This window comes from Gymnoscopelus braueri, assembly GCF_963280865.1.
Source record: "Gymnoscopelus braueri genome assembly, chromosome: 22".
Lineage (NCBI taxonomy): Eukaryota > Metazoa > Chordata > Actinopteri > Myctophiformes > Myctophidae > Gymnoscopelus > Gymnoscopelus braueri.
Window position 1 is genome coordinate 16,118,665 of NC_137624.1, and position 23,476 is coordinate 16,142,140.

Sequence of the window (23,476 nt, forward strand, 5' to 3'; positions counted from 1 at the left end):
CTACAGTGCTTAAACAGTTTTGATTTTAATGTTTTAAGTTATGATTTATAATGGACAGTACAGTGTGAAGACAGGAAAGAAGCAAGCAGATCATGACCCGCATTTAAACCTATGACATCATTGACAAGGCCAAGCTCCTAGATCCTATAGATCTGTAATAAAAATAAAAATAAACTGTCATAATTGTTCAGATTTTGTCAACGCGTCTATGATGTATCCATAACATATGACTCCAAATTGAAGCAAGGTTACAGCGTGATCACAGCCCCATTGACTTGCATTATAAAAAGTGAAGTTACATTTTTCAAAAAGTACAAAACAAAAAATAGTCTAGTACTGTAATTCTGCGGTCTACAGGCAGCTTGCACAAGACATTCGGTGCTCATCAGTCAAGCGGAGCCCAGACACAAGTTTAAATCTTCCAATAATTAAACAAAGCTCTGTCTGTCCCCAAGAATGCGTCTGTTTGTCTGTCCCCAAGAATGCGTCTGTTTGTTTGTCCCCAACATCTCTTCTGCCCAGTTCTCCTCAGTGGCTGGAGCAATTGATCTGCATTTGCACACAGCCATTGACCATACCATGTGCACGGACCAGCGACGCCCGTTTTTCACTTTCCCCAAATGTTAGCTGTTTATTAGCGTTTGTATGTAAAATAATTCGGGCTATGGGACCTACAGTATCCTCGCCATGCTTACAGCCGTCGCCATGGTTATGGCCCTCCAGAGCTATGGGATGAATGATCAAACTGCACATGCGTCGAATCCATAGACCCACTGTTATACTGTTGCCGTCTGGCACAAGCACACACAGACAACGTGCTTACACTTATAAAGGAGTTTCATTTAGGGGCCGCGTAAACATTATTACGGTTGTGTGTGTCTGTGCACTGTGCTGTGGGTCCAGGACGCGGCGACGGGACGTGCGCATGTGGGCTGGCCGTGTGTGTGTGTGAGTGTGAGTGTGTGTGTGTGTGTGTGTGTGTGTGTGTGTGTGTGTGTTTGTGTTGGGGGGGGGGGGTTCGCGCGTGTGTGCTCACTGTGACTATGGGACCAGGACGCGTGCGGATCCGTGTGTGTGTGTGTTCGCGACAAGGGACGGCTCCGGCTGTTGGAAATGTTTATGAGGCTGTGGATCCGCGACGGGACGCACATGCGTGCGTGTGTGTTGCAACTGTTGCAGTTACCAAGTCACTTTCCATCCCTGATCTACTGTCTGTGCACAGCGCATTACCCACATTGCACATATTTTGGGTGCTCATATCCCCCGACGGGTATGGTCTAGTTGAGGTAATTTTTGATGTACGGATCCCCCTTTTTTTCAAGAATTGAACTTAAGCTCTGCAGTGCTGTTGAGCACATTATACTGGTTGATCCCAAAACCTGTAATCCTAGCTGCTGAATGACTCACTATGTCCTCGATGCCAATCATGTTCCAGCTTTGCATTATGGGTAGGAAGGAGATGAAAGTAGGAATGAGCCAGCAGCCACCCAGCATCACAGCAACTCTCACCGGGGTCATCTTGTGTCTGTAAACCAGAGGCTGGCAACAGATGGCATAGTACCTGAAATAACATACACATACATGGCATAGTACCTGGAATAACATAAAAACATATCATGGCATACAGAAGTACATGGATTACCACAAACAGATGGCATAGTGCCAGGATTAACAAAATAACTATTGTATTGTACCAGGCATAAACAGATGCACATTCATTTCTGTCATTATAAAGTACCTTGACATAGGGCAGACTAGGGTCAGTTGTAACACTTTTGAAGATTATAATTTTTTTAAGCAACTGAAGGCTATGAAACTATTTCACACATTAAATACAGTTTAATGGGGGTTGAGTGTAGCAGAGTGGTTCATGCCCCTGCCTGAAGACCAAAAGCCTATTATCCCCCCCAAAGGGATTCCCCGTTATTCTAGTGGATAAGATGTTTGTCTATAGTATCCCTTCCCACGCGGGCATCCAAGTCGTTACAAAAAGCTTTTCAAACATTTACATTTCAAGAGAAGTTAGGGTGATCAGCCTGAAGTCATTAAAATTGTGGTGCTGCTGCCTTTAGGAACATAAGCCACTTTCAGACATGCACCGTATTATGGAAGTTTTCCAGAGTTCAAACGGAGGGTCTGTATGTATGAATGCAACATTCCGGCTCAGTAGGATCGGACATGGAACAGATTTTATGCAGGCAAGACCCTTGACATAAGTCCAGGTCCGATTTGGCTCAAACAGCTCTGTGTGAATGGACGCAGTGACTGTCCGGTGAATTTACATTCAGCGTGTGGACATGTTGATGACGCTTCTATTGTGTGTTTGGAGAGAGAGAGAACTGGAAACCAGTTTAATCATTCAGCTTTTTATTAGTGTTCGAGTTGGAAATATTCACAGATCGAACATAAACGTCTCTTTACTACTGCAGTAGCCTAATTTTAGACAACAACCTACACCTGACACTTCCCTCCGCAGTGCGCACTTGGCTGTATATCGGCTAGAGACCAATGTTCTCTGAAAAAGATTGCATTTCTCCTGTTGCATGCTACATCTGTGAACGGCCAACACCGGACCCGACCTGATTCCCCGGACATTTTCCAGTGTTCATATGAGAAACTGGCATACAGTTATTACGAATATTGTGGAAATTTGCAGGGTAAACAGAATGGGCAGAACGACAAACGTAGAAACGTTAAAAGTTCAACGTCAGGCGAGCATAGTCTTGTTCTGACAGTCACAGAACTACAGTTCAGACGGACAGGGGCCAATACGCTTTATTGACATAGAGGCGCAAGCCCCCTGCCCGAGATTTTCGTGTTACATCTGCTTTCCGATCCAGGCAAAATGGGAGTACCAAATCTAGACAGATCCCTATGCCTGACATTTCCCATAACCAGGAAGGGCAGAGGTTACATATCCTCTTTTCCCCCCACTTCCTTTTCTAACTTCACTCAAATGGTGATCACAGATCAGAGTTCTGTTGTAATCTCTTCAAATGAAGTCAGGCAACTGAGGATCTTCTAGAGTTATCCCTGTGATTCGACTCTGTATATTCCACTGCAGCCGGAAGTCTCTAGTGCATTTTAGCCTCGGGGAATGAAAGTGCGACCCCACTGCAGATGAGAGTTAAGTCGATCGAAGTCCACAAGGCAGTGATAATTAAAAGTACTATCACTGCAGTACAATGACTAAAAGCACTTGTTCATGGCGGTCACATGCAATAAAAAGCACAGACACACACACACACACACACACACACACACACACACACACACACACCTTTCACCTCACCCACCTGTCCAGGGCAATACAGCAGAGGTGTAATATCGAGCATGTTGTTAACAGGACATCCAAAGATGTTCGGACCAGGCAGAAGATGTGTCCATAGTACCACTGACCTGTGGCCAACTCTATGGCTGCAAAAGGCATTACAACCAGTGCCACTAGCAGGTCAGCGAATGCTAGAGACACAATGAAATAGTTGGTCTTCTTTTTTCTGCAGAAAGAGAAGAGAAGAGAAGAGAAGAGAAGAGAAGAGAAGAGAAGAGAAGAGAAGAGAAGAGAAGAGAAGAGAAGAGAAGAGAAGAGAAGAGAAGAGAAGAGAAGAGAAGAGAAGAGAAAATACAAAAAAAAACATTCAGCTGGCTAGATTACAGTTATGGTAAACAAGATAGATGCATTCATTCAAAGTACTGTTAAGTACTGAGATATTGGCACTCATTACACTCATTATTAGTCTCTCAGACAATCACAATGCAAAGTCAGTAGTTACTGTGGTAGCGCAGTATAAGATATGCAACATCTTAACTGAATGCATTTTGTTGAAGCTGTGTCTATTTGCCATTATAAAGTAATGTTCCCTAACTGAATTTAACTGTCTCGCCAAATCATTTTTAATGTACTGCAGGACAGTCTTGTGATCATGGGGCAGAGGATTGGTGATTTATTTTGTGTTATCATAACCAGACCGCCTTAGAAAGATCCTGATATTACATCATTTGAATCACAGCCTGAAGATAAACTGTTGAACCATGATGCAACTGTTGCCCAGCACCTCAATGCCCAGAGGCACTGGGCATTGAGATTGATGTGTCTGGGATGATGCTTTGGCAGGTATTAAATCATGCTCTGTTAATGCCAGATTGCAACTCAGCTGATCCAACATGAGGTACGCTGCAGACTACACTACTCAAAGGTTAAACTGCTAGACTCTTTCCTGATTTGTCACCAGTATTCAGCAAATGTTAGGGTGCTGATGGTACTTTAACCCACCTCTTCTAGATTTACAATTTTTGTTGTCTTATATTCCAAAAAGTACCCTACTGTGTTTGACATTCACATAACACCTGACCCAGAAACAAGAGACAATTAATTCACTGCTCTTGGAAGATTTGACTAAACAAAAGTTCTCACAATGAAACGAGAGGTGTCCAAACGATGGCCGTTACTGTGGTGGTCAGAATCAGCCATCATGTCTCATGATAACCTGTGATATCTTGACATATCAACTTAAAGGATCTACACCATGATTCTTTTTTTTTTTTATATATTTAATATCATATTGTTTATGTCCCTCAAACGTTTTTCAAAAAGGTTTGAGCCTAAATCAAGCCTCAGATATAGTCATTCCAACTAACTTCTCTCTGGCTTATAAAGCACTTTCAAAGGCAATACCACATTGTCCTGATTTGCACGTGGCGCTATTGAGCCAGTTTGTATGCATGTTATCTCCTGTTCTGAGTAGAAAAAGTTTTTTAAAAAAAGTTTTTTTTTCTTTTTCTAAGTTGGAACTGAAAAACGGGAGGGATTGTACCGCTAGTGACGTCACTTTCGGGGCCAAATCAGTTTGGCCTGTTTTGAGACCAATTTACATAAAACCCCAGATATGCTGTGAAAGCCTGAGTGCTCAAACTGGGGTATTTTTGGGGATAGAAGAGAGGTAGGGGAGACCAAAAACACACAAAAAAGAAGGAAAAGTAAAAATTCATGGTGTAGTCCCTTTAATATTCACATGGTTATTCTCAATCGCTACATATTATCTCTTTAGTCAAGTGATCAAGACGGATCCGTCCAATCCGTCCAATTTTTCACATTCAAGGCTGATTGGCAAATTCCGAACAGTGCTGCCCCACACTAACCTACCTGACCTGGTGGAGACCTGTGCTCCGAGGAGCACTTTTTCTAGTTTATACTTGGTTGCGCGCCTGCTGCTAGAACTTCACTGTATCTTGTCATATCAACTTAATCACATGCTCACTCTTCAATTAGGTTGTTTTTAAACCACTTATTAAACACTTATGTTCCCTTTGTCAAAATGTTAAGTGATATTTATAAATATTGAACCTATATCACAAAACTACAAAATACAAATAGCTGGGGAAAACGTTTTTACACACACAAAATATCAACTATACAAGTTTTATAACTTTCATTTGGCAGTTTCTATTTTTTGTACAGTCAATTTGTACATGGGCTATTTCTACCACATTTGAGTGGTTCTCATGCTCTGAATATCGTGCTGGAATGAATGTCAAGCCATTCAGCCATTGGTTCCAGACATCTCTAAACCTAGCTTTAGTCATGGCATGTTGGATTGTATTTGTTGTGCTGCAGATTCCCTTGGTGTTTCCCCACTGCTCACATTCATTCTCATATGAATGGGTGCATGTTTGTGCACATATTTACTGTATATGTACACACATACACCAACACACAGGCACTCATACTGTACATGTAGAGTACACCATCCTGCACACACAAACACACAATGTTGCATTAATGTGTCTATATCTGTAGTGAGCTTTGTTGCCTTGGTCTATGAATATTTGTCTAATTTGTCTTTACTTGACATACTGTAGCTGTGATTTGTACTTTTGTACTTAGGATCAACAGTTACCAGCAATAACTCATCAATTTCAGAGATAAATTGACGTTTTTGGAAAAGCTTCTGTAACCTTTGTCAGGATTCTTGAAACTGTGGAATGTACAGAACCTAACTATGAACCTCAAGATTTACTGCTGTTCTCAGCATTGTTCTTTATTGCAGTGAGACATGGTGACCCACTGACTCTATGAACACCGCCTGAACTTGTTCTACAGTATAATCCATGCTTCCATTCAATCTTAACACTAAGTGTATCCGTGGAGGAAAGGTTCCCCAATGCCAAGGTCCTTGGAAATAACTGGTGTGTATTAGTACACTATGGTCAAAGCTTCTTGCCGCCATTGGACTGACCATGTTTGCAGACAAGGAGACATCACTTTTATGATGATCTAGCAGATTTCCCTCATCCTCTGTGTTGCCCAAAGCTGTGATATGAGGATTTGAGAAGAAATGACACAAGCGTGTCTAGTGTAGTGTGATACACTCCATAGTGCAGTGGTTCTTAAGCTTTACTGGATCAGGGCCCACTTGAAAATCTCGAAAGCATTCTGACCAGCCTATCGGCTACCGTGTCAGATGGGTGGGTATTTTCAGAGCATGTTTATTTTAATGTCATATTTTCATCCAAATCTTAGTGTTTTGCCAATTGTTTGGGGCCCCACTTGCAATATCCTCACGGCTCACCAGTGGGCCGCCGGGCCACAGGTTGAGAATCACTGCCAGTGTATTGCATGTATCTACAAAGAGCTATGGGTCTGCAAGTCTGACGGGCAACAATGGGTCCTAACCTTACCCATTGATTACGGCCGGGCTCAGGCCATTTTCTTTTATTAATAGGTCAGGCACGAGCCGGCCTCGGGCTCAATGACCTGAGTAACGTAAATAAATCTCATCAACCATCACATAGAGCTTATTCACCAATTAATTGAACCTCTCTCCTTTCATTGACAATGAAAGGAGAGAGGTTCAGCGAGTCCATGTTACATTATAAGTATAAGTACAGTATGCACAGTATAAGTATAACATGCACAGTATACATACATTGCTGCTATGCTCAGGCACCTTAGTTTTTTATTATCTCAGGTACTTTGTAAATATGTAGATAACTTGTCTGGCCTTCTGTTGCTCTCTTGTTTTGATCTCCTTCCCACTTGCCCCCCACCCCTCTTCTTCTCCCCCCCCCTCTTCTTTCTATGGAAATTAACGTTGCGATGGGAACTATGTACAAAAACGAATTTCACCCACTTTTTTACCTTGTAAACCTGTGATGTGACAATAAAACTGATTCTGATTCTGATTCTGATTAGTCACATTACGTTAGTTATGTTAGTTACGTTAAGTCTTTGAAGCCTGACAAGTATTCTCACGTGTTGGTGGATGCAACGCAAGATAAACATTATAATTATAATACAAGTATCCTATGCCTACACAGTTTAATGGTTTGTAGATTGGCTATTTTTACTATATTTGAAATAGGGCTTAAGTGGTTAATTCAATATGCTATATATTTTGTAAGTTTCGGTCCCAAGAGTCCCTTCCTAGAAATGTAGTGGAGTCAAAAGTACAATATTTATATATAAAAAATGTAGCGGAGTGAAAGTCATCAGCTTGCAAAAAACTGAAACTACAAAAATTGACTTAAGTACAGTACTCAAGTAAAAGGACTTTACTGTCCACCACTGAGAAAGAGCATTGAGTTCTGTGTCAAGAGAAGGGAGCGTGGACACCTAAAAGTACTCAAATCATCCAGTTCCCTGGAGAATGGTAAAAGGTTCACCCATCTTCCTTTTTACCTTCTTTCCTCCTTAGATTTCACGCTAGCAGTTTTCATTCTGAGGTCAACTACTTTTATCATCGACTAGAACAGATATTAGACCTAAAAATGGCCATTATTATCGGAATCATTATTAAGATCCTACCTGCAGTGAGAAAGGGAGTGAACTCACCGTAGATGCCTATCTTTGCAGAGTGCCACCATGACTAATAGATTGCCACACACCGTCATGATGATGATGATGGAGAGGAAGACGGCAAGGACAGCTGTCTCCAGGGAACTCAAGATTTCCTGCTGCTCTTGTTCGCTGTTTAATATGTCATCCACCAAACTACACAGACACACACACACACACGCACACGCACACACAGTGATGGAAATTAACCATTTGTGAATTGCAATGTTGTAAATAGGAAGATTTTAACAAAAACTTGTTTGAGAGTAATGAGCATAGAGTATGACTGGATAATTGGATTATACTGTTCGCTGCCCCAAATCAGCCTCATGGTGGCACTATAACAGGCCGATTCACGTTTTCGCCTGTAACTCTTGAAACGTAGGTCATACAGCAAAATAAAATAAAATAAAACCTATTAATTAATTGAAAATGAATTGAAAAAAATAATAATAATATATATATATATATATATATATATATATATATATATATATATATACATATATATATATATATATATATATATTCTTCTTTTTGAATTGATCTTTTATCTAGTGTTTTTACATGAGCCATACACTTGCCAAGTGTATTCTTTAGATTCTGGGAAAATACTGTAGGAAACCACTGACAGTTTTAAATTAACTCTGAGAGTGCTCCATTTGTACATTACAGTTCATAACATTCCTGGCATAATGATGAACATCACAGACTGATGATAAAGAGTGTCAGAGTGTGAGGCAGAATGTGTGCTAATTAATTAAACTAGAACTTTGGCCGCGCTGCGCGCGGCCTCAGCTCTATATCATATGATTATTATATTTGATTAAGATATATGATCTTATAATAATCATGGGGCACGTATAATCATTATCTAATAATCATATAATATAATGAATCATCATACATCTTATTAAGTAATGTGTTCACAGAGAGACAGACAGGCTAGATATAGATAGATATATAGTTAGATAGATAGATAGATAGATAGATAGATAGATAGAATATTCGTTTTATGCTGATGGATAGATGGATAGATATAGTAGGGGGTACTAAGTGAAAAATCGTTACGCGGCGGATAAAAGCATGAAATTTGATACAGATGTCCCTTGGGTCATCCTAAAACATCCTAGAAGGGGTGCCCAAAAAAATCTTAAACAGGAAGTGAGTTATGGACAAAATCCAAAATGGCCACCTAAACTGTTGACCGTTGACTCAAAAGACACCAAAATAATCTCCAAAAAGCATAAAATGTGGCACACATGTCCTTTGGGTCATCCTAAGACATCCTAGAAGGGGAGCCCAAAAAAATCTGAAACAGGAAGTGAGTTATTGACCAAATTGAAAATGGCCGCCTAGTGTTGTCGATTGACTCAAAAGACAACTAAAGAATCTCCAAAAAGTATAAAATGTGTCACACATGTCCCTTGGGTCATCCTAAGACATCCTAGAAGGGGTGCCCAAAAAAGTCTTCAACAGGAAGTGAGTTATTGACTAAATTGAAAATGGCCGCCTACAGTGTTGGCGATTAACTCAAAAAGCCTATAGAATCTCCAAAAAGTATACAATTTGGCACATATGTCCCTTGGGTCATCCGAACACATCCTAGAAGGGGTGCCAAAAATAATCTGAAACAGGAAGTGAGTTATTGACTAAATTGAAAATGGCCGCCTACAGTGTTGAAAGATGATGCAAGATACCTACAGAATCTCATAAAAGCATGAAATGTGGTACAAATGTCCCTTGGGTGATCTGAACGCATCCTACAAGGGGTGCCCAAAAAGGTTTTAAACAGGAAGTGACCGCCTAAAAGCAGTTGACACAAAAGAAAACATAAGGGGACGTCATAAAAGTGTATAATTTGGTACGTACATTGAGTGCTTCTTAATATATCCTAGAAGGGGTTATTTATTTGTTTGCTTGTTTATTCAACTTTTTAGGAAGGGACCATGTTGAAGAAATTCTAAATGGCTGTTTAAACAGTTGACCATGGCAGTCTGCATATTATGCAGACTCAATACGACAGGTTATGCAGTGCATAACTTGCCGTATTTTGTAGTCTACCTTCTGTTTTCATTTCTACATCACTTATTTATTTTACTTTCTGCATAATTTTTTTATTGTACTCTTTGAATCTTCTTTATTTATCTAACTCTCTGCATATTCTCATTTATTTTACTCTGCATCTTATCTTACTCTGCATATTCTTATTTTATTCTCTGCATCTTATTTATTTTGCACTCTACATCTTCTTGCTTGTTTTACACTCTATCTTCTCATGTATTTTCTTCCTGATCATTACTGTTTTTTTGTGATTAGTGTTTAGTAACTACATGTATTCATGTGTGCCATTTCGCAATTACCAGCACATTGGCATAATGCTCTGCAAGGTAACCCAGCATCCCGGCATCTACACTTTCTCGAACAGAAGGGCTCAGCTTTGCAGCCACACTTGAGTTCTCTACAAACTTAAGCAGCCTCTGGCAAGAGTGTCCATAAAGGTGTCCACGAATCAGCGACTTTAATTTATTTGTCAGGAGATGTTAGAGATTGCATAGCTTTCAGGCTTCTGGACCAAATGCTAGATTGGCTGCTCGATTTGAATATTGTAGCAGTGCAGCCCGTGTGGGAGGAGTGTTTTCCATTGAGAGACTATTCAAACTTTTTTTGGCACCCCTTAGGATGCATTCAGATCACCCAAGGGACATTTGTACCAAATGTCATGCTTTTATGAGATAATTTTTTATGAGTGTCTTTTGCATCATCTGTCAAGACTGTACACAGCCATTTTCAATTTAGTCAATAACTCACTTCCTGTTTCAGATCATTTCAGGCACCCCTTCTAGGATGTCTTAGGATGACCCAAGGGACATGTATGCCATTATGAGATTCTTTAGTTGTCTTTTGAGTCAATCGACAACACTGTAGGCGGTCATTTTCAATTTTGTCAATGACTCACTTCCTGTTTAAGATTTTTTTGGGCACCCCTTCTGGGATGTCTTGGGATGACCCAAGGGACATGTATGCCAAATTGTATGCTTTTATGAGATTCTTTAGTTGTCTTTTGAGTCAATAGATAACACTGTAGGCGGCCATTTTCAATTTTGTCAATAACTCAGTTCCTGCTTAAGATTTCTTTGGGCACCCCTTCTAGGATGTCTTAGGATGACCAAAAAGACATGTGTGCCAAATTGTATGCTTTTATGAGATTCTTTAGTTGTCTTTTGAGTCAATCGACAACACTAGGCGGCCATTTTCAATTTAGTCAATAACTCACTTCCTGTTTCAGATTCCTTTGGGCACCCCTTCTAGGATGTCTTAGGATGACCCAAGGGACATATGTGCCAAATTGTATGCTTTTTGGAGATTCTTTTGGTGTCTTTTGAGTCAACGGTCAACAGTTTAGGTGGCCATTTTGAATTTTGTCCATAAGTCACTTCCTGTTTAAGATTTTTTTGGGCACCCCTTCTAGGATGTTTTAGGATGACCCAAGGGACATCTGTATCAAATTTCATGCTTTTATCCGCCGCGTAACGATTTGGCCATTTTTTGTGCTTAGTACCCCCTACTAATAATGTACATTTGTTTGTACTCCAGTACTGTACAAATGTGAGGGGTTTTAACTTTACTGGGTTATCTTCAATTTTCAGTACTTGTACTTCTACTCGACTACATCTCAGAGGCAAATATTGTCCTTTTGTAAACTGTAGATGTATATAAATTATATACATAAATTATTACACAACCTGCATTAACCACTGTATCCCTATATACTTTGGCTATTTTAAAATAGCCAGTGTACACGCTCACAACGCGTGGCTTTGCGAGTTGTTGTGAGCTTGTAGATCAGCTGTTTTCTAAAGATTTTTCAACATGTTGACTTATTAGAGGTTGCACATGAACTCTGCAGCCGCACTGTGTCTCTCCAAGGCTGGTGATCATTTGGACGTGACATTGTGTGACAAAAACCCACAAAATACACCAAAATAACACTGTTCAACGGGCTAATTAGATTGCATTGATGACATTGACCACACTAACGTTCATACAGGTTGTTGATAAGATGTTTAACATAGCCAGCTCACAGTGGTGGCTTATCCAACGGGCTTTAGGTGCTGAAGCACAGGGCACCAACCTGGGGGGGGGGGGGCACCAAATGGCGTGGGGGGGAAAAAACGGCGAAAATTTAGAAGCAGGGCGCACGTATGGGAAGCAGGTATGCTGGGAGGCAGAATATTGAGGAATTTTTGTGAAAAGTTTGGAGTTAGTTGGGCCATGGGTCTGCTTGGATACCCTCCACATGCAATCATTTCGTCTCCATGAGTTTGCTTGTCAATTATAGGTGTGGGATGAGATACAGTAGTGTTGTGCTTGGCTGGAATGAAAACATAGTGCGTGGGCCATGGTAAATAATGCCGCATACCTAACCTGCTCCGGAGTAGGTTATATTTGAGATAAGAGTTCAACGCATGTAAAAGCACCGCCTACTACTGACCACTTAATTCGCTTGGATTCCTGCGGAGCTCAGTGCACGGATTGTGGCAAAAACCCTTTGGCTTTCCATGGCACATTTTTGTATGAGAGGGTGATGAGTTATGTACAGTATGTTAGCTGCAAGAAATATCTAAATCATTTCATTGTGCTTTTGTATACTGTTCCCATATTATCCTACAACAAAGACTAATTGAAGTAATAAACCTTGTACTTACAACTTACAAGATGTACAAGATGTGCAAGATGTGTAAGATGTGTAAGAGTAAGTGTGTGTGTGTGTGTGTGTGTGTGTGTGTGTGTGTGTGTGTGTGTGTGTGTGTGTGTGTGTGTGTGTGTGTGTGTGTGTGTGTGTGTGTGTGTGTGTGTGTGTGTGTGTGTGTGTGCCCTGAACAAACTAGCCAAACTAACTGTCTCCTTAAACATACAGCAGCTGCTGAGTTCGACAACTTGAAATGATCATACATAGATCTTAAGACTACATCCAAGCATTAATTTAATGGAATACACAAATGCAAATATAGTCAGATTAATGATGGGGCAGTGATATTGTAAACCTTGAACTTAAAATGATGCCTATACATAGTCAGCTATTGTATTGCTACAGTATAAGTCCTTCCTGCATTTGTCAGCTGCCACTGTGTTGCTTTTAGCCTGCATAATACAGTATGATAAAAATTCTTTCTAGTTGTCTCCGCCAGGCCGAAAGGCATGGCGAGAGAGTATGTTTTGCCCCCTGTCCGTCCGTCCGTCCGTCCGTCCGTGTGTCCGTCATTCTGTCTGTGTACAGCTTATCTCCGGCACCGTTGGCTTGCTCGCAGTGAAACTGTGCACACACACTCCCTGGATGCCACAGCAGAACCTCTGCCCCAAATTGTTCACATGGGCCTTTTATAGCGCCACCAGGAGGCCGATTTGTGCAAATCATTTTTTGACAGTACTCCTACAGATTTTGTCCAAAAATCCCGCAAATCGGTACACAGTATCTCTATAGTCATAAAACGAAACGGGTCTTTCAGATTTTTCATATTCCATCCTGATTGGCTGAAAATGTCTTCCAAAGTTTGCAGGAGTGCTCTGTTTTGAACAAAATGCCTCAAATCATGAACACAGCATGCAATTTCCTTGCAATTTTGCACGCATGTTTCAACTATGCAGAGGAAGAAATGCTACTTGAAAATGTTCAAATCAGCCCCATGGTGGTGCTATAACAGGCCGATTCATGTTTTTACCTATAACTGCACCAATCTGTGTAAAACTTTGTAAGCGCACTCCCTAGAGGTCAAGGAAAAACCTTTGCCCTGCATTTTTCACATCTGCCTTTTATAGCGCCACCAAGAGGCCGACTTATGTAAAACACATCTTTTCATATTACTTCTTCCGATTTAATCCAAATTTCACACAAATCAGTACACATGATCTCTATAGTCATGTGATCAAGACGGATGATTTTTCATATTCCATCATGATTGGCTAAGATTGACATGTAAAGTTTGCAGTAGTGGCTTGTTTTGAACAAAATGCCGCAAATCATGAACGCAGCGTCCGATTACCGTCAAACTTTGCACGCACATTCACACTATGTTGAGGAGCAAATGTCACCCAAAACACATTGGCCTATTATAGCGCCACCAGGAGGCCACAATAACCTAACTGACCTGGCGGAGACCTGTGCTCCGAGGAGCACTTTTTCTAGTTATTTAATATGATCGTTGCTCTTCATTCGCACCATGGGCGACCGGGCGTGCTGCTCAGCTGCACCTCGACAGTAGAACTCACTCCCTGACCACCTGAGAGCTCCAAATTCTGCTGATGTTTAGGCGGACTAAAGACTTTTTATACAAAGCATTCGTTTATACAAAGCTATTCTGGTTTTACCCCCTAGGTCTTATACATCTAAAGAAGATCCAAGATATTTAAAAATCACATGGGGGCCATGTGATTTTAAAATGTCTTAGATCTTCTTTAGATGTATTTTTTGTTTTACAAATGTTTTTAGCATTGAGATTTGTTTCAAATGTATCAATAAAATGTTATTGTTATTATTCAGAAAGTATGCTGCTCTGCTCCCAGTGAGTTTGTCCATGTTTGCGATTGTTCATACACCGCAAACACCAGCCCTTTTATGTGAGTGCACACAAAGCTAGATTGTTGTGTCCCTCTTAGTGCGATTGTGATTGTTAGGGTTAGTGAAGCCAGATAACGAAAAGATATCCTGGGTATGTTGAACTTTCTTCGTAGTACAGGGCCCATTCACACACCACTGGAATGCATCCAGATAAAAACCTAAATTAATGTAAGGCTCAATGAAAACATGAGGCACATATGACTGAGGATGCTGATTGCTACAGTATGTTGACAATTATGTTCATGTTGCCATGGTTACGTAAGTGCAACTATAGCAATACAATAATGACTTCAATATTGATGATAATAATAATAACATTGTGCTATCAGAGTTGTTTGACCTTTGTGTGTCCAGCGCTTATTTACTCACTAGAGTGAGTGATAATATATTACGTTACTCAGCTGTGTATGTGTACAGTGTCTCGAAAGCATAAAAATGGACCACTGAGCACACAGGAAGTGAAAAACATATATAAGAGAATATATATACACGCACACATACATATAATCCGTAGATTAGGTCGGATTGGATCCAACTATATTTAAGGATAGTATAGGGGCCTTTTTCATAGTTGAGTTATTAATAAATCCCATTTAGATTAGCAGATGGCATCTCAACCAAGTGCTGTAGACTGCCGGTGAATTGATAGTCATTGAAAGCTAGTAAAATGATATGGTCACACCTTGGACAGAGAGTCACAGACTTATGCACGGAGGAGCAAGGCTCTGTGTTCCTGCTAAATAGAAACTATATATTGTCGCTGTCAGGCAGAAACCCCTTATCTCCATATTTAAAAATAGCAGATCTACAAGCTCAAAATACGTTTTTTTTATTTTTTTATCCTGAAAAGTAACAGTTTTGGATTTAAGAGGTTTCCACACGACAGCAACGATATGGGGAACCTATGTTAAGTAATAAGGGACACTGTCATAAGGAAGTTAAACGGTGCATAGACACTTTCCCCATTTCTGTTCTTTTGCAGTACGTGCATGTAAGCTCGACACTTACTATTGAGTTGGTGGTGATGCTGTTGCCATCACTGGACGTCTGCATGGAGCTCAGCAGAGGAGAGCACTCCTCAACCCACACTCTGGCCCTGCAAACACATGCACGCACGCACGCACAAATAACAGTACGTTAAAAGAAATTCTGATAAATTACTGTAAGGTCAAGGTAAATAACAATGCAGAGAATGCGGGAAATAACAGTGTAAAGATGTGTTCATGCATGCGTGAGTGTGTGTGTGTGTGTGTGTGTGTGTGTGTGTGTGTGTGTGTGTGTGTGTGTGTGTGTGTGTGTGTGTGTGTGTGTGTGTGTGTGTGTGTGTGTGTGTGTGTGTGTGTGTGTGTGCGTTGCTGGGTTTGAACTTTGGCTTTTAGTACAGTCACTATTGCACTAGGATCTCCCGTTGGTGCAGAGCCCATATACCGGCCTTAAGTACCTGTTACAACATCTGCTGTGTGTTTTTATGATGGCATTATTACTGTACAGTCAACAACACTGACACCTGACAGACTCTCACAGCCGACAAATATAGTACATGAACTAGACTAGACCCATTGCAGAAAAACAGAAAAGCGTTCATTATGTTTGGCATCTGTGAATCATCTAAGCCAGCTACAATCTCAACATTTTCACCATTTTAACTTTTGAATGACCAAAAGGAGAAAACATAGTTGCATTTCTAAATCAAATTTCTAATCAACTCATGTACCATCAATGCATGTCACTAACTTGACGGAAAGAGTCTGTGTGCTTTCTCATCTAGCAGCTTTTTAACAATAATAATTGTTATTGTTGTTATTATTATTATTGATGCTGTGCATCTTTATGTGCGCCTCCTCTCTCTGGCAGATGGCCACCCACACAGAGCCTGATGCTTGCACATGGGGGAAATGTTGGGTCTTTGCTCTACATGCAAAGTGTCTTCAAACAACTTTGTTGTGATTTGGCAATGATTGAATTGAGCAGAATCAATCACTGGACACATTGCTCGTTTCTTTTGTGGCCAACCATAATGGGTCATGCAGTATCAGCCATTGTTGTGAAAACACTGTCAGCTTCCTAGACAACCTTATTTCGCTCCTCTATCAAAAGTGATGAAACTCCCAGTAAAATCCAAATTGACATTGCAACTGATAAGAAACACTGGGAGCAGGCGTAATTATCTGCCAACACCTCGACTTCCTTGAGAAGAGGGAGAGCGAATACAGAGCAGATATATTGCACGACAGCCTGTTGTAGTTGGCAGTGGACCAGAAGCAGAGATCTGTATCTGTGCTCATAAGGGCCAGTGCTACGTAATGAGAATGATATGAAATGTTACGTCACTGAATTTTTTTGTTGTTGATAACAATGCTAAAATAGTCCACAGCCGGGAGTGTGTTCTATGTTAGATTATCTCTCTCTCTACCGCCTCCCTTCCTGTCTCCCGCAGACACACAAACACTACACACCCACCCACCCACTCTCGCTCACTCATTCTCTTTCTCTCCCTGATTAACGCATACGTGTCCAAGAGTTGCATTTACTCAGTTAACAGTTATACAGTGTACCACTGTTAACTGAGTTACTTGCTAGAAATAATGTTATATTTCCACAAACGTCTTAAAAGAGAAGCACAAGCTGGGTTGAAACAGCGCCAATGCTTCATTTATGTGTGTGACACACACACACACACACACACACACACACACACACACACACACACACACACACACACACACACACACACACACACACACACACACACACACACACACACACACACACACACACACACACACACACACACACACACACACACAGTCCACTCGATGGTATGAGACAATATTTGTCCTTACGAAGTTGCGATGAAAAAAAATGGCCCTGCAGACATATTTCTGACAGGAGACTGGAGTGTGCCCCCACCCCTTTCTTTGGATGTGCATCCAAGGAGGCGTACCTTCGCACATTGACCTGTGCATTTCACATCTGTCCGACAAGCAGCTGAACTGAACAGAATGAACTCTGGATGTAGCACACAAGGTACAATTGATATATGGTGGGGGTGCAAGGAAGAGAGACCACAAAGAGACACTCCTATAAAGTGAGAGGAAAAGGTGAAGGGAGAAAAGAAGGAAAGCAAATGACGTGATAGATGAGGAGATAAATACTTCAGACAGACAGCTTGATCCCGCGCTACAGCATCTGACAGACAGACAGAGACAGACAGACAGTGTAAGAGAACCCAGATGTGTCTGTGAATCAGAGATACCATCTGGGAACCTTCCTGTTATAGTGGGACAGACGGACACACACGGACACACACCCACACATACACACGCGCGCGTGTGCACGTGGACACACACAAACAGATTTTTTTTAACCTTAAAGATCCTAAAGCCAGATTTTACTCCGAAAAGCATTTGACACAACAAGTATGTCAAGTATATTTATTTACTTGATATAGTCAGTGTGCCATGTCAACATTAAGTATGACACCACATTAAAAACATTTCCAGCAGATTTTGATGGTTCAAATATATACTGTAACAATTACTTTTGTTTTAAACATTATATTTCACATCAGGACATTGTAATGATCAGTAGACTCAGAGCAATAACCGGACCTATCTCCCAGACTCCCAATGTATCTTAATCATCAGTCAGAGGTCAGATGTTGCATACCTGGAAAGACATCATGATCTGATTGACTCTACCTTGTCTGCTTGATCTTTGAAAAACACTTCATGTTTACTCTCAAAGCTAAACATGAGGTTGCAACTGCGATACTGTGTGCCGTCATCCCGCCTTTCACCATCAGGACGACGACGGTACACAGTACCGCAGTTGCAACAAACAGGCCCGATCTCAGGTCTGCTCATAATGCGTAATGTGATGTGTAATGCCTCTCTGTAAGAGAGGTGTTGTGTAGTATTGTCAGTGTATTGTGTGATCTGTCCATGTATTGTGTATCTGTTTATGTCTGGTGATTTTTGTGACCTGATGGCTGCTTGGCGCAAAATGAATTTACGCAAGGACAAATAAAGCATCTATCTATCTTAACACTGGATGGTTTAGCAAACAACATTTTCAAGACGTGAACATAAACAAAACCACATTATCCATTAGGGCTGGTATGCCCAAACATCTATTAGAGCTTGTTTGTTCATTTGTTCTGAGCCACAAAACTAAATAGCATAGGCTGCGTGAATAGGAGGAAGAATTTGCATACAGATGTGAGGGGACTTAAATTGACTACATGTTTTAAAATATTTTATTCTAAAAGAAAAATACTCACTTATGCCAAAGTGCCAGTGACCATCTCCTGTGCCAATGGTGGCACCCCTGCCTAAGGTTGCCTACCTCTAACGTAGCCAATACAGACTTGGTGTACCAAATATGTGTATGTGGTCTGGCCAATAAAGCGCAGAAGCTTTAATTACAAAATGGTCTCATCTGTTGTGTTGGCAACAACCAACAGTAGCACTCGGTGAGTCGGCATACTACAGTGACATAATCAGCGGATGGGGACTTTTATACAGTTAAGTGGCCATTCCCATTTTCTCCATTGAATTATATCGATCTGACACTGATTGAAGCTGATTTTTAACTTTCCCAAAATGTAAGCTGTTTATTAGCATTTTTGCCACCAGCTATGGGATCTACTTGGCAGTTGAGGTCCCAAGTGCTAAGTCTTCACACTATTTTGGTGTGCTCATCCCTGGTTATGGACTAGTTACTGTATTTATCCATTAAAGAGTAAAGATTGTGTGTTTTATTTTTGTCTTAAAAGTTCTGGGAAATTTCTACGCATAAATGTTTATATCATTGCACAAGAATGGCCTGTTTTCCTGACTCAACTGACATGCTGAGGCATTGGTCCAAAATGTCTGGAATTCTTCCACACAGTTATTGACTTAGACTTGTTTATACTATCACACAATAGCCCCTAAAACGGCTTCTTCTCCTGTCTCAATAGAGAGACTCAAAAGCGATTAAATTGCCAATTGGACACTAGCTGTATCAATTGACTTCAGGTCAAGATTATGTAAAAACATTATTAACAAAAGATTATACAGATCACAGGCACATACTGTACTGCCTCTATTACACACTGCCTGAGTACTTTCCCAAACAGTGTTACAGTAGCTGGCAGTGCACTGTGAGGAAAAGAAAAAAAACTGGACTATCAAAGCCGCATTATTTGGTTGGGTGGATTTGTGGGCAATTAGTTATACGGATAGTAAGTGATAGCGTCTATAATGTCAATAGCACTGCAGGATATGAAATGTTCATCTGCAATTGTCCTAGTAATATTCAACAACAAAGTGGCACTGGCACACACCCACCACCACCCACACACCCCCACCCCCCCACCCACCCCCACCCCCCCCCCCACCCCCCCACCCACACACACACACACACACACACACACACACACACACACACACACACACACACACACACACACACACACACACACACACACACACACACACACACACACACACACACACACACACACACTTTCAGTCAGTGAGCTGACAGGTATAGTTAAGCCAGAAAAAGTCAGGGAAAAGGAAGTTGAAGTCAATCCCTGCAATTTTCAAGATGTAAAACAACAATTTGTGGATAGATTTCCCCCAAATTCACTGAGCTAGATTATAGTGATACCTCACGACATATATTGCGGAACCAGAACAGTACACTGTATCATTGGTGGTCGGTTCATATTCTATTACCGCAGATCCTGGGTCTGTTTATCATTATGTGTAATACCCGAGTGGATCCGAGAAGACCCGTACTCAGTGCTGTTCAGGAGAGAAAAGCATCAAGTTGATCAGGCTGACCTAGGATCAGATTACTGCAGGGCAAAATACGGGAGGAAAAACTGCGCATGCGTGTTCAGTGACTTGGAGAGCGGATCAAACTATACCTCCATGGGATCAAAGGTGCGCAATTAAGCAATATTACACGAGAGGGAGTAATGCAGTCAGTAACGAGGTGCAGTCGTGTTCCGCAAGCATCACTGCACTTCTTCCTCAAGGTGATAATATGCCATTTTAATTTAATGTAATTGTTGGGTCTCAGAACTAATTTCACAGGTCCATTAGGGTTCAGGTCCGTCTTTGTTTTTAGTTGTTTTATGTCGGAACCAATTGGGTCTCTAAACCAAATTTCACAGGATTTGGATATGTCATTTTGGACCTGTGAAGAGCTCAATATTGTAGTATATTATATCAATATTTTACTTAAAGGACGACTTCACCGATTTTCAACCTATCTTCATATAATTGGTCCTCACTAATACTCATGATAAAATGGTAAAAAAAAAATCTACTCGGTCTGTGTCTCAGAGGAGGGCTGTGGACAGTTCAGAGTCCCGTCTACCAGTGACATCATCAATGGGGAATCCAAGCTAATAGAAACTGCAGGCTTTCTATTCCTGGAAAGTTGCAATGCAATAAAAAAAGCCATTGTTCTTGTGTTAATAAAAATCTAAATAAGAAATGTGAAATCTTGTTGGAAAAAAAAATCATGCCTAACGATGTCACTGGTAGACGGGTTTCTGGACTGTCCACAGCCCTCCTATGAGACACAGACCAAGTAGAAAAAAATTGTACCATTTTATCATGAGTATTAGTGAGGACCAATTATATGAAGATAGGTTGAAAATCGGTGAAGTCGTCCTTTAATTGGAAGGTTTAGATCAGATGTGATGGCTGACTTTACCTCCCCATAAGTAACTTTAGTAGGCTACCCAACCCATTAAGCAAGTTCGATGAACTTCATTCGAAACTTGTAAAACGTATGAAAGTGTAAAAACACCATTCTACCCCACATTCCTTGGTGTGTTTATTTACATGCAGGACAAATCGTATCTTTTTTCTCAGAAGCAGCAGTATCTATATAACAAGGAAGGACACAGAGTGGGGCACAACCCACGATGTGTTGGTGACTCTAATTAACTCAACGTCACAGCCACAATGGCCTCATTTAAAAGGCAGAAATTATATCACCATCATCTGCCATGCGATCATGCACACCTCATCAGCCTGAATCAAAATGTTTTTCTTGTGTTCTTTGTTCTTTGTCTTATAATCAAATAAGACTGACTCATTAAAGTGGGTGACATTATGCGTGCACACACACACACACACACACACACACACAGCAACAGGTGTAGGCCTATTCTGTTGGGACCTGAAATCAGTACATTTCCCGTATGAGAGTAACAAGGCGTATTTTCTGTATAAAAGTCTACCTCTCGTCGTCCAGAATGAATAGACTGACAATGATATGAAGTTTTAAATTGTGTTGACACAATTAACACGGCACGCACGGACACACAACAGCTGACAGAAACAAGAGGAAACAGAGAGGAATTGGAGAACGGGTGGTGGAAGAAGTGCTCCACCAGTAAAAGCAATACCACAATGCAGTCAATCTCTGTTACAAGTAAAAGTCCTGTACTTTTACTTGAGTAAAATTACAAAAGTATTGGCATCAAAATGTAACGACTCCAGGGTTGAATGCAATAACTATAGGTTATGCCTTAGGTTCCTATTGTGCACATTAGGAACCTACTGAGAAGAATTATACAATTATTTCAGATTGAATTTAAATGATCTGGGAATGAACTGGGAATTTAAATGACTACATGCACACTAATTAAGTACGCTTTTTGAGATGGGGTTCGGCAGCCAAATGCATATAATTTTGGGGGTCCTTGACATGAACATTTTTGAAAACCACTGATATAGCAACATTCAGAAAACTGTTAGGATTAAAAGACATTTTTAGAATCGGCCTCAAGTCTTAATGGGTTAAAGTGAAAAAGAAAAAAGAATCACACTAAAAAAGCTGATAGTAATAATCTACAGTAGATGATGTACGAGGTTGCTCTAAGAGTAAGTAGTAAGAAGTCAGACTTTTAACATCACATCACATCGGTGCACGGTGTGATGCACCAACCCTCACAAAGGAATTGTTGGTACTACATCACTGGTTCCCAAAGTGAGATCTGGGGACCCCCCCAGGGGACCATAAGTTGGTTTCAGGGGTCCTCAGAAAAATAAGGAACAGTATAAACACTTAAATCCTATTTTATTTTTCTGCTATTCAAAATGTTGACAAATGTTGACAAATCTTCTCTTATGACGGTCCCTGGCACAACATCTTTTCAAATATGAGTCCGTGGCCAAATTAAGCAATATTAGTATTATATGTAGTAATATTACTATTACATATAATATTATATATTATATGTAATATATATATAATATATATAATATTGCGATTATACAACAGTTACCAACAAAACACATCCAAATGTATTCATATTGTGGAGCAATTCATAATAAAAATGTTTCGCTATTATCCGTTTCCCTGTAAAGAGAAGAGTTTTTCACTGAGACATTAAATAGTCCCTGTAGCAGCGCTATGAGCCTGAGGCACCGTCTCATCAAGACAGCTGAGCTATCAATGCTTGCGCAGTGGAATGAATTCCAGTAGGCTATATGCTCCGTCGTACGACCATGTCACGTGGCCAAAATAACTGATCTACAAGCTGACAACGCGTCGCGATGGCGACGTGTTGTGAACTTGTAGATCGGCTATTTTCGCCGTGCGATACCTGGCGATACCTGTTTTCCTACCGTGGGACAGCGTGACGTCACAGCACAGCTGTGCCATATATGGTCTAATCAGGTGTGGACTGCAGTGCGGAGTGATTTATTAATGTGATTAGGCCCGTGCTATGATGCTGGTTTGAAGCACGGCTAGAGAGCTATTTCAACCAATCAGATTGCTTGGTCGGAACTACCTGTTGTATAATGCATATCAATCTGAGGGTCCACTGATCTACATGCAAAATAGATGTTAGCTTGATTCTGTTGAGATCACCCATGTTATATTCAGTGTATATCGGACAGTAACTACGTACATTTACAGTACTTGAGTACTGTACTTAAGTACATTTTTGGAGTATCTGTATTTTGGCTATTCAAAAATAGCAGATATACAAGCTCATAGCGCGT

General features: G+C 40.7%; 1 protein-coding gene across 1 annotated transcript in view; it reads right to left on the bottom strand.

Moving 5' to 3' along the window:
• LOC308077721 (5-hydroxytryptamine receptor 4) overlaps positions 1–23,476 on the bottom strand; it is a gene marked incomplete at its 3' end in the record, with an annotated part of 56,403 nt that overhangs the window by 25,079 nt on the left and 7,848 nt on the right. Inside the window, exons 2-5 of the mRNA XM_080418602.1 lie at positions 15,462–15,549; positions 7,832–7,990; positions 3,297–3,497; positions 1,408–1,561 (exon numbers count right to left, since the gene is read on the bottom strand). Coding sequence (XP_080274728.1) covers positions 1,408–1,561; positions 3,297–3,497; positions 7,832–7,990; positions 15,462–15,490 — 543 coding nt within the window. The 5' untranslated portion in view covers positions 15,491–15,549. The remainder of the gene's footprint in view (positions 1–1,407; positions 1,562–3,296; positions 3,498–7,831; positions 7,991–15,461; positions 15,550–23,476) is intronic.